The sequence below is a fragment of the Neolamprologus multifasciatus genome, chromosome 13 (assembly GCF_963576455.1).
Source record: "Neolamprologus multifasciatus chromosome 13, fNeoMul1.2, whole genome shotgun sequence".
Classification (NCBI taxonomy): Eukaryota; Metazoa; Chordata; class Actinopteri; order Cichliformes; family Cichlidae; genus Neolamprologus; species Neolamprologus multifasciatus.
In genome coordinates this window covers 25,353,337-25,368,770 of record NC_140451.1, presented here as the reverse complement: position 1 = coordinate 25,368,770, position 15,434 = coordinate 25,353,337, and the positions used below count along the sequence as shown (strand labels likewise).

General features: G+C 42.0%; 1 protein-coding gene across 2 annotated transcripts in view; it reads right to left on the bottom strand.

The window, feature by feature from the left end:
* LOC146505645 (inactive phospholipase D5-like) overlaps positions 1 to 15,434 on the bottom strand; it is an 86,236-nt gene that overhangs the window by 65,281 nt on the left and 5,521 nt on the right. Inside the window, exon 1 of one of the 2 annotated variants that reach the window (XM_085182348.1) lies at positions 1,843 to 2,729. The exons of the other annotated variant lie outside the window; for it this stretch is intronic. Coding sequence (XP_085038474.1) covers positions 1,843 to 1,848 — 6 coding nt within the window. The 5' untranslated portion in view covers positions 1,849 to 2,729. Of the gene's footprint in view, positions 1 to 1,842; positions 2,730 to 15,434 lie in introns of those variants that run through there. 2 annotated transcript variants of the gene reach the window in all.

Here is a 15,434-nt window from a genome sequence, read left to right as displayed (position 1 = left end):
GGACATAGAGTACTGGTATAGAACACTCCTATAAAGATCCTGGGAATTTATAGTTGTCAAAGGTTCACACACATGATATAAAATTTCAGTAAACCACAAAAAGAGGACAGCCTGATATCTCTATGGGTCTGAGTCATGCTCTGTGCGCTAATCAGTGAATCACGGCCAGTGAGAGCTGACCAGCAGTTCACGGTGAGGTAAGCCTGGAGAAGATTAGTCTGGCTGTCCTCCTCCAGCATTCTTTGATTTTATTTGCACTGTGATGAAATCTGCCTTGTAATTCAAACTTGTGTATTCAGTAAACGGGATATTTTGATGTTTAGGGAACGGTGTTATTATGTATCAGGGTTTCTATTGGATGCTTTACCTGCTGACTTTTGTTGGAGAGTCACTTTAATAGGCTACCCATAACTGAGGTCTGAGACATAATAAAAGATAACTTTATTGTACACTAAATGCTAACAATGTAAAAAAAAAATAATTAAAAAACAAACATTAACAAACATTTTTATGTTAATGTATGTTAAAAAAAGAAATATTCAGCACAACTGTCTGCCAGCATTTACTGTAAGCCTGTTAATAATAAATTATGTCCCGCAATATCGACTAATAACTACTTCCCATAAACAAATAATTGTAAATCGCTACATTTGTAGCCAGTATTATAATCTGAATTCATAAGCATTCCATTAGCAATATTTTCTAGATGTCATGAGTCATAATGAGTCATAATGCATACAAAATTAATATGCAGATCAAAAAACGTTCGTCGGCATTGAGTAATGTCATTGTGTGTGTTTTTATTATTAGTTTATGTGCCAGGCAATACAATTGTGAATGTAGTCCTGTAGCTTTGTAGCTGTAGCTAAATGAGGGCTAATCATATCATCCAACTTATCTAAAAATTGTATGTATATAAAAAATACATCAATTACTTTCTGTGATTCTAATTAGGCATGAGAGAAAAAATGTGAAAGCGTCCTAATATACAGGGTTAAAACTTTTTTCTTTTCTTTTTTCTTTTTTCTTTTTTCTTTTCTTTTTTTTTTTTTTTTTTTTTACCACATTTTGTTTTTAATGCATCGTCACCATCCACTCAGTATGAATGCACCTACTAAAGCCCACCTTGTTACCTCAAAATCTCCAGTGCTTGAAAAGAAGGCAACAGGACTTCTTTATATTTCTGAACCCAAAGACTACCGTGACATGGATGACCGTACACAGATTTGCCTCAAAATATAATAAGATTCGTATAAAGAATAACAGAGAAATGCAGAAAATCACATTGAGTTTATGGATAAAGTAATGAAAGGCACTTATAATCCCATTTTCCACTGATTGCCAAAGACAGCAGTGGATAAAATAGTCACAAGACCAAGTCAATACAGCACCTTGTATTTAGGTCTAAGTGTGAATGAGTATGCACAGTGCCAAAGCATGGATGACTTCACATTACATGCAATATTTCAAGATATTTTTTGACCTACTTCCTATAAACAAAGATCAGAGAATAGTATAAAGTAAAGGCAAAGTACAATAACCCACAGCACCACTATCATTGATGGCTACACCCTATATTCAAGACTTGATCTTCACACTCTAAGTAAGAAAACAAAAAACAGAAAAAACACTTGCAGCCAAAGAACAATCAGAGCACTTGACACAAACAAAGAGACATATGACTTTCTCATACAGCACACAGGTTGCACCAGATAGATAGATAGATAGATAGATAGATAGATAGATAGATAGATAGATAGATAGATAGATAGATAGATAGATAGAACCACTCACTCACTCACTCCTGCTTAGATTAAACAAATTTTATAGTAGAGAGCCCACCTTCATGACGCATCCCTCTGTTTGTTAGTCCACTCTGAAACACATGTGCTCTTCCGGATTAGCGAGATGAAAGAGAGAGAAAGAGTATGTGTCCATGTGTGTGAGCTGCAAAATCCGCTGCTTCCTCTCTTCCCTGGGAGTCACAGGGGAGGAGAGTCCATCCCTCTCGGCAGAGAAAATGTATGTGTTGGTGTTTGTAAGTGCACGTGCATATGTGTGTGAAAGAGAATGAAAGAGAGGGAAAGCGCTGCTCCTCCTATCCTCTCCTACAACTGCATGAATGAAAACATAAAAGGACACACCTCTATCTGTCTATCTATATATAGATCTATCTATCTGTTGAGCTATCTGTCTTCTAGCTTCCTTCTTCACTTTTCTTTCTCTATCCTTTCCTCCTCTCATCCCACCATATCGCATGTTTGCTCACCTCCTTCTCACTCTCCCGCTCCCTCCCCTGTGCTGTCTCACCACCCTCTCTCTCTCTAATAGAAAGCTCAAATTTCTCCACTCTTCCATACAGACCCACAAAACAGGGAGGCAATAGAGAATAAATAGATGTTCGGACTCTCCTCTCTTTTCACTGTACATCCACTTGCCTCTCCTGCTTATATTGTCTCACCTTACCCTGCATTATTGCGATAGTGATAGTGACACCCGCTCTTTCTTTTCTGTGATTAATCAGATTTTTCAGGTCTATTGGTTTTAATACTAACCCAGTTTGTTCAGATATTAAAACAGAATTGCAATACATGATGGAATTGCAGAGGCACAGCATGAAACAAAGTGCAGGCAGTGAGCCTAGTGAAACACAGCAATGCAACTGAATTGCATTGATTCAAGACATCTCAGCGCAGTTTCGTTCACTGACTGCAAGCAGAGATATGACAAAGTAATGCTATTTTACACTTCTTAGTATGCAAAAGCAATACATCGGCAGCACATTGTAATGCAGAGCAGATCCTGTTCAGATGCAGGGTATAGATAGTAAATCTTTTAAAGTCTGTCTGCCCTGCAGCTGTGTGCTGACAGAGAAGAGCCAGCAGGGGGTGCTAGTACGCTTTTTAAGTTGGCGATCATCGCAGTGCAGTAGGCATAAGAAAATAAGAGACAAAGAGAAACAGGGCTTCGTGATTAGAGCTAAATAGAAGATCAACTGTCAGACAATTTCTGTCTCTCCCATATAGATGGAGGATTAAACAATAAATAGATGATCAGGCTCTCCTCCTCTTCTTCCTTTCCTGCTTATCCCCTCTTAGTAACAGCTCACATTTCTGGGATTTCCTGCGATAGATGGGAGTATATATTTTAAGGTCTAGAATCTATCAGACATCAATTGTTAAACTTACCATAGACTGAAATAAAAACAAACAAACAAACAAGAAAATGGCCAAACAGTCGGAAGGTATGTGAAACAATTTTTAAAACAATGAGAACAGACCAGCAGAGAATGGAGCAGAAAACACTAAAGTCAATGCGCCATTTTTCTTTGTTAAAGCCCTTACGAATACATTACCTTTGTGTCTTTTATGGTCCACCTGCAGCTAGCTATCCGATAGCTTTACTGCCTATAAACAAACACTGTTACAGTACCCAGTCTTATGAAAGGCTACAATGATGATCGTTAGCTGAAACTCACAAAAGCTTAAAATCTGTATTATTAGACATGTTCTTGATTATTTAAATGGAAGATGACAAGACTTGAGAGTCATATAAAAAAGTAAACACAGCCCAAATCCCAACAGTATCTTAAGCAGCAGAGCGTATGCAGAGATTAAAATTTGTTGGACTTACCATGTCCAGCCACCTGACATGGACTTTCAGTCCTCAAACCTGGTCAAAAAACAAGCAAACAACAAGGACAGTTCTTCCCTAGGAAGTGGAAGCTACCTGCGTAGTGACTACAGCCCACTGAAACTGTTATTTGTTTGACAGACAAGCAATTTTTATTCCTTTTTGATCGAGTGCCTACAAAGGTGATAAAAACCATATCATTCACTACAGTCATTCAAGACTCTTTCTGTTCGAGTGTAGTATTTCAAGCACATCTTCCCCAGGGACTGGTGCTGAATTTCTACAGAACCATCACCGAGAGCATCCTCACAAACATGATCATGACGCGGTACTAAAGCTGCTAAAGCAGCTGAGCGGATGACCTACACCGTGTGGTGAAGACTGCATACTAAATGAGCTCCCACAACTGGAAGATGTCTACACCACTCTTCTGAGGAAGTAGACGAGCAGCATCATTTCAGACACGTCACACTCCCGTTACCCTTTGTTTCAACTTTTGCCATCAGGCCGATGATACAGATGAATACAATACTCATGCAAACAGACTAAGGAACAGCTTTTCCCCCCACCCACCCAACCACCCATATGCTTTAATAACTTGCACTGACAATAGCTCTTCAGCACTCCAATTGCACCCAAATAATCTCTCCCTCAGGAGTATCCATCCATCAATCCATTCTCTTCTGCTTATCCAACTCAGAGTTGTGCGGGGCTAGAGTCTACCCCAGCTGCCACAGGGCTGAAGCAGGGCATAGGAAAGGCTGCCAGTCTGCTGCAGGGCTCATGCAGACAATGATTCACATTCACATCTGTGGGCATTTTAGTATAACCAGTTAAACCCACGAACTGCATACCTTTGGACTGTAGGAGCAATCCAGATTACCCAGAGGGAACCCACTCAGTCACAGTCCACACAGAGAGACACCCACTCACACTCATGTTCACACCTATGGTCAATATTCATGTTGCCTCAAATGGTATTTGCACAATAAAGTCACTTTTATAAGATTGATTGTCTTAAGTATAAAACAGTACAATGACCTGAATGGCAGCAAGTGCAACATCACTCCAGATTAATTTTTTTTTAACCAGGAGAAGATCAATTAAACACTTGTTTATAACAAGTCAGCGTACAGTGTAACTGTGGCACATATAAAGGAGCATGAGAAACTTTATTTGCACAAGCCTTTAAGTCTTTTAAAAGCAGCAAATTAGGTGTTTTTAGTTTCCTGCTTCCTGTCCTCTGTATCCAGGCAGCCTTCTTGACTAAACCAAAAATAAGTGTTTCTCGGAGGAAATGACTGAGAACTTGTTTGACGTAAACTCTCAGATTCAACCACTTATGAAAGAGTGAGAATGTGCAATTATAGGTGGCAAATTATTGTTTAATTTGGGATAATTGTTGTTCCTTAAATAGCTTGTTTAAATACAGAGAAACCACTGAAGTGCAACCAATCTCAGATATAAAGCATTTCCCTCATCTGCCCTTCTGCAGGATAAAGGATGCATGTGCTGTTTGGAAGCTCTAAAAGATATGTAATCTGTAGTTGATCAGTTTTCCAAATGTTTCAATAGTACTGTATAACAGTAGCTTTACTTGCCTCTGAAATGTCTATATGTGTCTTTGTGTTCCACAGCAGGAACATATTAATCTCAAAGGGGGTCATCACAGCAGCAAAGCACACCTTAAACAATATTTTAACGACACAATATTTATAGAAATGCTGATCCGTGTTCCATTAAATACATTCTCACAGTTTCAAGATCTGTCAGTTTTTCTTCACGCACAAAAATAATTAGAGCATCTGTCACAAGCATCACTGATGCAGTATCAGCACTCAGCAGTGCCATCCATCTGCTGAAGTTGGTGTGTTTTTGTGTTTTGGATGCACTGCAGAACTGTGAGTTTCAAGCTGACTTGGCACTGTGCACAACAAAAAAAATCAAGGGAGACTTTGTTTGGCTTTGTCTTAGATTGACAGTTTTATGTCAGATTCAGGTCATTTCACATCCAGCCTTTCGGTATCAGCTCCGGATTTCCTTTGCCACACTCCATGAAGAGGTCAAGTTGCGTCTCTCTTGTTAGTGTCAGTTAGCTGACAATGTGATGCCGCCTGTGTGTGCAGCAAGAGGAAGATGCTGCATTGGTTTGATCACTCGCTACTCTCCTATATATTGCTGGTATATCACAGCTGCACTCTGATATGAAATTCCACGTAAACATGATACTCAAGTAGTGCAATTAGATCTGGCACTGTCCCACAAATTAGGAACACATGACAGAAATTCCAGCAGGAGGCAGTCACTTTACAGCGACTCAGAAATAAGGATCAACATGAATTTCATCAGCAAAGGAACATAAGTTGCCACGACTACACGACTTTAATGCAACTTTAATGCACAGTTTCATTCATCATCATTACTAAAGCACATCTAACAGCTTTGCTTACGCTAGTCATTTTTTTCTTTATGGTTTGTTTAATAAAACTTGAAACTCTTGAAGCAATAAACGTACCTGAAAAGAATTACTTAATGCATGGATCTTTCTATGCATCTTTGCAAGCTATTAGAAGCTGCTTCCATCATTTATATGCAGTCTGTGTTTTTAAAGATTATAGATGTGGCCACAGTTCATCTCTCTTATGCACATTAATGTGTGGTTGTATTATTTTGATTGATTAATTATCAAAATGTGTGCAAAACCCTAAAAACACCAACTTTTTAAAAGATTTGTTACATTAATATAAACAGTAGCTTACTGTATTTGTTGCAGGCAACATAACAATTTAAATAACACAAATGGGACTGAATTTAAAAAATGAAGATATATAGCCTGAGGAGGTTTGAAAACTCAGAATTTCAGATAAATCAAAGAATTATCAAGAAAGTGAATAACGCACAGACCTAATGCACTCCATACATTCATGTATATGTTTTGAACAAATTTGCAGGGTTGCAGGTATAAATCTACCATCGTTTTGATGAGAAGAAAAGTTCTAAAGCTGGAATATAACATGAGCAGCAGTTCTGTTACTCCAACAGAGTCTCTTTATTATCAGTGTAGTCAAAGCAAGCATCCAATAAACTAATCCCTTCTAGCATATACAAAGATATTGCACTTGAGTAGTTTCATGAGCTGTAACCACTCTTATCTCTGCTCTGCTGTATTGAAATTTCCTGAAGCATGAGAGTTTACTGAGCCTCCGGCATTTGAACTATAAGAGCTATGAAGTGTTTGCCAGTGAAATTAAACAGAAAACATTTCTAGAAAACAGTGGAGTCGAGGGGGATAAAAAGAGCATCAAATTAGATTATGAAATGTCAACATGAAAGCTTTCTTTTTAATCTACATTGTGAGCTACAACAGACCAGCAGAGCTTCTCTCTTAAGAGATCGAGAGATGATGGCACAAAGGTTTCATAGAAGGCTTAAATCCTTCTGGACGTTTAAGATAATGTGGATTTCACAATTCGGTGAGGGCTCTGTACTCATGTAACACTTTCACAGCTGAGATAATTTAGCTTTGTGGTACAGAAACATAGTCTAATGAGTTTCAGCTAATTGCCTAATTAGTTCAATTCATGAAAAAGCACGATTATGGCTTCCAGTGTATCTTCCCCATTACTCTGTCTCGGCAGGTGGTTTGTGAGGGGGTAGTTGTGTATGTGTAACAGGGTTGGGCAAAAATGGCTAACATGCATGTAACTGGGATTATGTATTCAGATTACAAAATCATAAGTAAATCATCTAACCAGATTACCATCAAATTTGATTTTAGTAATCTTGTTAGAGATTCTTTCCATCTTTAAAAATCTGGGGAAAAAATAAAGTATACAGACTTTTTTTCGATGATAAGGAATGCTATTGATTTACTTATTTACTAATTTAGTCAGTCACTTCCCCTTCACAGATATGCACTCCATTCTCTGTGCCAAGGGCAGTTTGTCAAACAACAGGCAAAGACCTCAAAAGACCCCTTCTGACTTTGAAGACAGCAAAATCGTTTTTATGATGTCCCTGAGTGCACTATCACATTATTCAAGGCCTGAATTGATTCGGCAGTAAATCCTAAATATATAACATATCAGTATAAATACTGAAGGTCTTTTTGTAGTATTACAAAGTTGAGAAAAAATCTCATGTATTAAAAATTTTGATGTAATGTGTATTTATTAACTGATTATATTTCAAAGCAATCTGAGCCAATTTTGTGATTAAAGAGAAAGAGGAAACAGGCTGAATTTTGAGATGCCATAAAACAAAGAGAAAAAAGGAATGAAAATAAGAAAGCCAGTTAAACTAAAGGAGATTTAAAGCTCACATGTAGAAAATGACAGCCAGCATGCCTCAAACTGTCAGGTCCTGAAGAGATGTTTAATTAATTAGAATTGAAACAGATGGTATTCATTATCATGGTGCAGTATATAGATCACACACCTGGAAACTGACAGTCTGATGCATGCAGTGGGCCAAAATGTTATAGCTCCAATCCTTTGAATTAAAAATCTACATCAATTTACACAATGAAGTTTTCATATTAGGTGATAGCTCCCCCTACTGTTCCTGTAGGCTACAAACTATGCCAGAACTCGCAGCATCACTAAAGATCAAAATTTAATTTAAAGGGTTTAGAAAAGAAATCAACAGCAAATACAAAAGTCATGTGATTCACAAAGAAAATCAAATAAGCATCTATCCAACCAGAAAGCAGTCGAAGTAAACTAAATGAACAAGGCAGGACTATACAACAGAATAGTGAATTAAGGGTATACATGTGTGAGTGTATAAATGTGTGTGTGTGTATGTGTACCAAGCCAGATTTGTGTTAATTCAACCACTCATGAAAGAGTGAGAATGAGCAATTATAGGTAGTAAATTATTGTTTTAAGACCCCTATGAAAAAAACACCGAGGGAACAGTTTACCCTGCCCGGGATAGGGTTACCGGGGCCCCGCCCTGGAGCCAGGCCCGGGGAGGGTGCGCGAGGGCGAGCGTCTGGTGGCCGGGCCTTAGTCCATGGGGCCCGGCCGGGCACAGCCCGAAGAGGAGACATGGGCCCATCCTCCCGCAGGCCCACCACCCGCAGGAGGCGCCATAGGGGTCGGGTGCATTGTGTGCCGGGTGGCGGCCAGGAGCGGAGGTCCTGGCGGACTGACCCCCGGCTGCCAAGACTGGCAATAGGGACATGGAATGTCACCTCTCTGGTGGGGAAGGAGCCTGAGTTAGTGCGTGAGGTTGAGAGGTACCGGCTAGATATAGTCGGGCTCACCTCTACGCACGGCTTGGGCTCCTGACTGTCATCTGCGCTTATGCGCCGAGTGGCAGTTCGGAGTACCCAGCCTTCTTAGAGTCCCTGGGGGGGGGGGGGTGCTGGAAGGTGCTCCACCTGGAGACTCTGTTGTCCTGCTGGGAGACTTCAATGCTCACGCGGGTAACGACAGCGAGACCTGGAGGGGCGTGATTGGGAGGAACGGCCTCCCTGATCTGAACCCGAGCGGTGCTTTGTTATTGGACTTCTGTGCTAATCACAGTTTGGCCATAACGAACACCTTGTTCGAACATAAGAGTGTCCATAAGTGCACGTGGCACCAGGACGCTCTAGGCCGTAGGTCGATGATCAATTTTGTAATCGTATCACCAGACCTGCGACCATATGTTCTGGACACTCGGGTAAAGAGAGGGGCTGAGCTGTCAACTGATCACCACCTGGTGGTGAGTTGGATCAGGTGGCGGGGGAGGACGCTGGACAGACCTGGTGCACCTAAACGCGTAGTGAGGGTGTGCTGGGAACGACTAGCAGAGGCCCCAGTCCGCGAGATCTTCAACGCACACCTCCGGCAGAGCTTCAACAGCATTCCGAGGGAGGCGGGGGACATCGAGTCCGAATGGACCATGTTCAGCGCCTCCATTGCCGAAGCTGCTGCATTGAGCTGCGGCCGCAAGGTGGTTGGTGCCTGCCGTGGTGGTAATCCCCGAACCAAATGGTGGACACCAGAGGTGAAGGGAGCCACCAGGCTGAAGAAGGAGTCCTATCGGGCTTGGTTAGCCTGTGGGACTCCGGAGGCAGCCGACAGGCATCGACAGGCCAAGCGGAATGCGGCTCGGGCAGTGGCTGAAGCAAAAACTCGGGTGTGGGAGGAGTTCGGAGAGGCCATGGAAAAAGACTTTCGGACTGCCTCGAAGAGGTTCTGGCAAACCGTCAGGCGTCTCAGGAGGGGAAAGCGGTGCTCTACCTGCACTGTGTATAGTGCTGGCGGAGCGCTGCTGACGTCGACTGAGAAAATTGTCAGGCGGTGGAAGGAATACTTCGAGGACCTCCTTAATCCCACTGACGCGTCTTCCAAGGAGGAAGCAGAGTCTGGGGATGAGGGGAATGACCCGCCAATTTCTGGGGGCGAGGTCACTGAGGCAGTTAAACAACTCCTTGGTGGCAGAGCCCCTGGTGTTGATGAGGTCCGCCCCGAGTTCCTGAAGGCTCTGGACGTTGTAGGGCTGTCCTGGCTGACACGCCTCTGCAATGTTGCGTGGAGATCAGGGGCAGTACCCCTGGACTGGCAGACCGGGGTGGTGGTCCCCATCTTTAAGAAGGGGGACCGGAGGGTGTGTTCCAACTACAGGGGGATCACACTCCTCAGCCTCCCCGGGAAAGTCTATGCCAGGGTGCTGGAAAGGAGAGTTCGTCCGCTAGTCGAACCTCTGATGCAGGAGGAACAATGCGGTTTTCGTCCTGGTCGCGGAACACTGGACCAGCTCTTCATCCTCTCGAGGATACTTGAGGGTGCATGGGAGTTTGCCCAACCAGTCTACATGTGTTTTGTGGACTTGGAGAAGGCATTCGACCGTGTCCCTCGGGGTGTCCTGTGGGAGGTGTTGCGGGAGTATGGGGTGTCTGGCCCATTGCTACGGGCCATTCGATCCCTATACAACCGTTGCAAGAGCTTGGTTCGCATTGCCGGCAATAAGTCGGACTCGTTCCCGGTGGGTGATGGGCTCCGCCAGGGCTGCCCTTTGTCACCGGTTCTGTTCATAATTTTTATGGACAGGATTTCTAGGCGCAGCCAAGTGGCGGAGGGCTTTCACTTTGGTGGCCTCAGAATCTCATCTCTGATCTTTGCGGATGATGTGGTTCTGTTGGCTTCATCGGGTGAGGGCCTCCAGCTCGCACTGGAGCGGTTCGCAGCCGAGTGTGACGCAGCGGGAATGAGGATCAGCACCTCCAAATCTGAGGCCATGGTTCTCAGCCGGAAAAGGGTGGAGTGCCCACTCCGGGTCGGGGATGAGGTCCTGCCCCAAGTGGAGGAGTTCAAGTATCTCGGGGTCTTGTTCGCGAGTGATGGGAGAAGGGAGCCGGAGATCGACAGACGGATTGGGGCTGCAGCTGCAGTAATGCAGACGCTGCACCGGTCTGTCGTGGTGAAGAGGGAGCTGAGTGTAAAAGCGAAGCTCTCAATTTACCGGTCGATCTACGTCCCTACCCTCACCTATGGCCACGAGCTGTGGGTAGTGACCGAAAAGACGAGATCGCGGATACAAGCGGCGGAAATGAGCTTCCTCCGAAGGGTGGCTGGCATCTCCCTTAGAGATAGGGTGAGAAGTTCGGCCATCCGGGAGGGGCTCAGAGTAGAGCCGCTGCTGCTCCACATCGAAAGGAGCCAGCTGAGGTGGTTTGGGCATCTGGTAAGGATGCCCCCTGGGCGCCTCCTGGGTGAGGTGTTCCAGGCATGTCCCACCGGGAGGAGGCCCCGGGGCAGACCCAGGACACGCTGGAGAGATTATATCTCTCGGCTGGCCTGGGAACGCCTTGGTGTTCCCCCGGATGAGCTGGAGGAGGTGGCTGGGGAGAGGGAGGTCTGGGCCTCTTTGCTTAGGCTGCTGCCCCCGCGACCCGGCCCCGGATAAAGCGGATGAAGATGGATGGATGGATGGATGGAAATTATTGTTTTAATTTGGGATAATTATTGTTTACATACCTTAAATAGCTTGTTTAAATACAGAGAAACCACTGAAATACAACCAGCCATCAACACAACCAAAGTAAACAAGGAATGCTACCCATTTAGGAAAACAAATATCTAGTTCCTAGAAACACCTACTTTATAATGTAGAAGTGATTAACATGCAAGAAATCTACTGTGGATCTACCCACTGTGGTGACCTCTTGTGCATAGGAGCAGCTGAAAGTAGCTTTAATTGAATTTCTTTCAAGGTTTGTTATGGTAGCATCTCAAGTTTAATTATGGACTATATAGAACTATGTCGTGTCAATTATGTTTATACAGTAGTTGCAGCCTAGTACAGTTTAGCTGTAAACAGGCAAGAGGTAAACTTTAATTAAGCATGAAGCCTCCACACAAGGTCAAGTTGATGCTGAAGTGAAATCAGGATGAACTCATGCCAAGCTGTTTAAAAGGAGCCAAGAACCCCGAGCATCAATTTTAATTGGTACTTGGTATTGAACACAGTGAAGAGTGTTGGTAATTGATGATAGTAAGCTTCTGGCCAAAGGTATCTACATACTGACTATAAAGTTTGAATACACTTACAACAACAACTCTCACAGATATAAAGACATCTGTCTTCTTGCCCTAATTTCTGCTGATCTTTAGGTAGGAAAATAATTCCAATGTAAATCTTCCTTAACTTTGATCAGCGCTTGCAGCAGTTTAAATGTGTTGTCTTTTATTTATCACTGGCTTCTCTTTGCTGTTTATCTTCCATCCACTACATAATGAGAGTATTCTGTCTATAATCAAACACCTTTAATCAACCGGTCAACGATTTTACTTTAAATGTAATGTGGATGCTTGACAGGGGGAAAGTGGATTGGTGATTTTTGTTGTTGTTGTTGTTGTTTAAGAGTAAACAATCAGACTGGAACATCTTACTGAAAGATCAAAGCCTTCGAGCAGCATTATGAAGAGGCTGCTTCATGGTTGAATTTGAACAGCAAAGAAACAGTTTCAGCACAAACTTCAAGATGAGTCTGTTTCCCTGCTGTCAGACAAAACTCACCAATTAAAAATAAAAGGAATCCAGAATTCTGAAAACATGTCCATCTCGAACTGAAAAAGTAAGGTCTCACTGCTTTGAAGGCAGAGACAATTGCCCGAGGTCATCACCAAGTAATGGGGATGAACGCATGAGACAACAGCATTAATGAGGCTGCACTTTCTCCACGGAGGGCAACCTTTTATCTGAGGGTGGTTAAGGATTGAAAGTGATGACAAGAAATCTTTTAGGATCGCCTAAAGGAGGCAAATGTCCTCCTGTGTCCTAATGATTCATTACTGTGTTTTTGTGAATGTATTTATGTCTGTTACATAAATTGCTGACAGTTTCTAAAGCACAAGTTTTTGTTTAAAAAGAAGGTGCTGTAGAATTTTGAAAGATCTGGAGTCCCATTCACCTCCATTAGGGTTGAATAATATGGTGCTACAGAATATAACACAAGGAGATATTTGTCAGCTATTAGACCACATGCCATTTTCTCTACATCAGTGTCTCCCAGACTTTCAATATCAGGCCTGCCTTTTAAGCACTTAACTTGACAAAAGGAAAAAAGGACTCAAGGCTTTCCTGCTTTACTAATAGTAAAGATAGTAAAGAGTAAGACAGGCATCATCATATTTCTCTTAGGACAACTGCATGTGAAACAGGATTGTTATTACAAATTTAATCATTGTTATTTGGCAGTATGGCCTTGTTGTGGGACCTCCATGCCCTGTGTGGAATACCTAAAGACAGCAATACACCGTTACTGAACAGTAGGAAATGACAACAGACATTGATTGGGTCAGAAATAGCATGAAACAGAAGAGCTGGTGTGGAGGGTGGGTTGCAAAGCAGCTTGCAGAAGCAGCAGCACAAATGTAAGATGTTTCCCAACAGGACGCAGGGACTTCCAGGTGAGCCTGATTTTGTGACCTGCTTGAACTAACATTATGCTCAGTTTTATACACCAAGATTATTATTTCTTTCAAATTAATCATATTTTTTAAAAAGTTAATTCTCCTCATTTGATGACCACAGGTTTAGTGTCTCTGCATTTAGTATCTGAAATGTATATAAACAGTTCCACCTTGCAAGGCAATGGAAATAATTTTCCTTCAAGTGCTTAAAATAAATGTATTAGAACACCGTTCTTAAGAACAAGAAAATACAAACGTTTTAAAAAATGAGTCAAAACATCTTTAACTAAAAGACTAAACTTAAAATTACATTTTAAAATTACAAAATTACATAAACTACAAATTGCTGAATTCTCATTTTTATTCTCAAATTTGAGCCTGGACTCTGGACTCTCTAAGAAGTCAGATCAAGCATAAGTTTTAACTATTAAAACTTTTTTTTTCTGTTAGTGACATGCAAGTAAGTGTAATTTGGCATCTTAATAAACAAATGAAATAAAAATGTGAAAGTGATTTTTGGTAATTAAACATATTGGTGATTTAGAACAGCTGTGGCAGATCGTTACACTGGGTGGTGCTCTAATAAATTAGTTAAGCAGTATAAATGTTTCACATATATAACATTATTTATTATGTATTAAATCTGGAGGTTTATCATAAATAATCATAAGTTGTTATTCGCTTCATAGACAGCTTCTCAAATTGATTTCCAGAAATTTTCACACAGCTAAAAATATTTCTACCTTGTCACTACATCTACATTTCCCACTTCCAGGGTAACCTTGTGTTACAGATGGACGTGTCAAAACCTGGGTGTAATCTTCCTACCCCTCATTCTTCAGCCGATTCACAGCATCATTCATCACTTCCAGATAAAAAAGTTCATCATAAGATATATGTCTAATAATATTTCATACTTTGACTCATGTGCACTGAGAAATCAACCCAACTTTCTTATTCATTTGAGGCAAATAAATATTTTCCCTGAGTTTCATCATCTTCACTTGCCCAGCCCACAAAAATAGCAAATGAGAGGGATAGGGGAAAAAAAGAAAGAAAGAAACATAATAATGTCACAATCTGCAGGCAGCAGACCGTGTGAAGCGGAGAGTGAGGACCCAAATGCAGACAACGTAGGCAGCAATGAACTTTAACAAAAGGCGAGCCATTTATTTAGGCTCATTGTCAAAACAGAACGAAATAAGAAAACCAAAATGAAAGAGGAACTAATCATGAAATCCTGGAAAAGTAGGAACATGGAAACACAAGGGTAGGTGAAGAGGGGCTTTGGCAAAGGACGGAGGAAAACAGAGACAATATAGACACCGAGGGATGATGAGGGAAGTGGAAACACATGGGAACACAGCAGGAACAAATTTCCACATAATGAGACAGGGAGAGCAAAACTGAACACAATGCACATGAGACAAGTAGCACACATACCAAGACACAGACAAGGACATGGCTTGACACCAGGATGGGGATAAACAAACATGGGAGCACATGACAGACAGGGGAGACAAGGATGAACACACAGACAGAACACATGACTGGGATACAAAAGAGAGGGCGAGAGACACAGAGGGCAACAAAAATGGAAACATGGCAGACCTAACATGGACAACGCTAAGGACAAAACAAAGGTGAGTGTAAGAACACAGGAGGAGAACACTAAAGAATGGGACAATAAACTGATGACCCTAAAGTGACTAAACAAGAAAACCCAACATAATAACATCCAGAAATCAGCTTAATACTCTAAGGCTACGTTCACACTGCAGGCAAAAGCGCATCAAATCCGACTTTTTTGTCCCTATGTGACCCATATCCCATCATGGTATGACAGTGTGAACAGCACAAATCCAATATTTTCCAATCCGATCCGGGTCACTT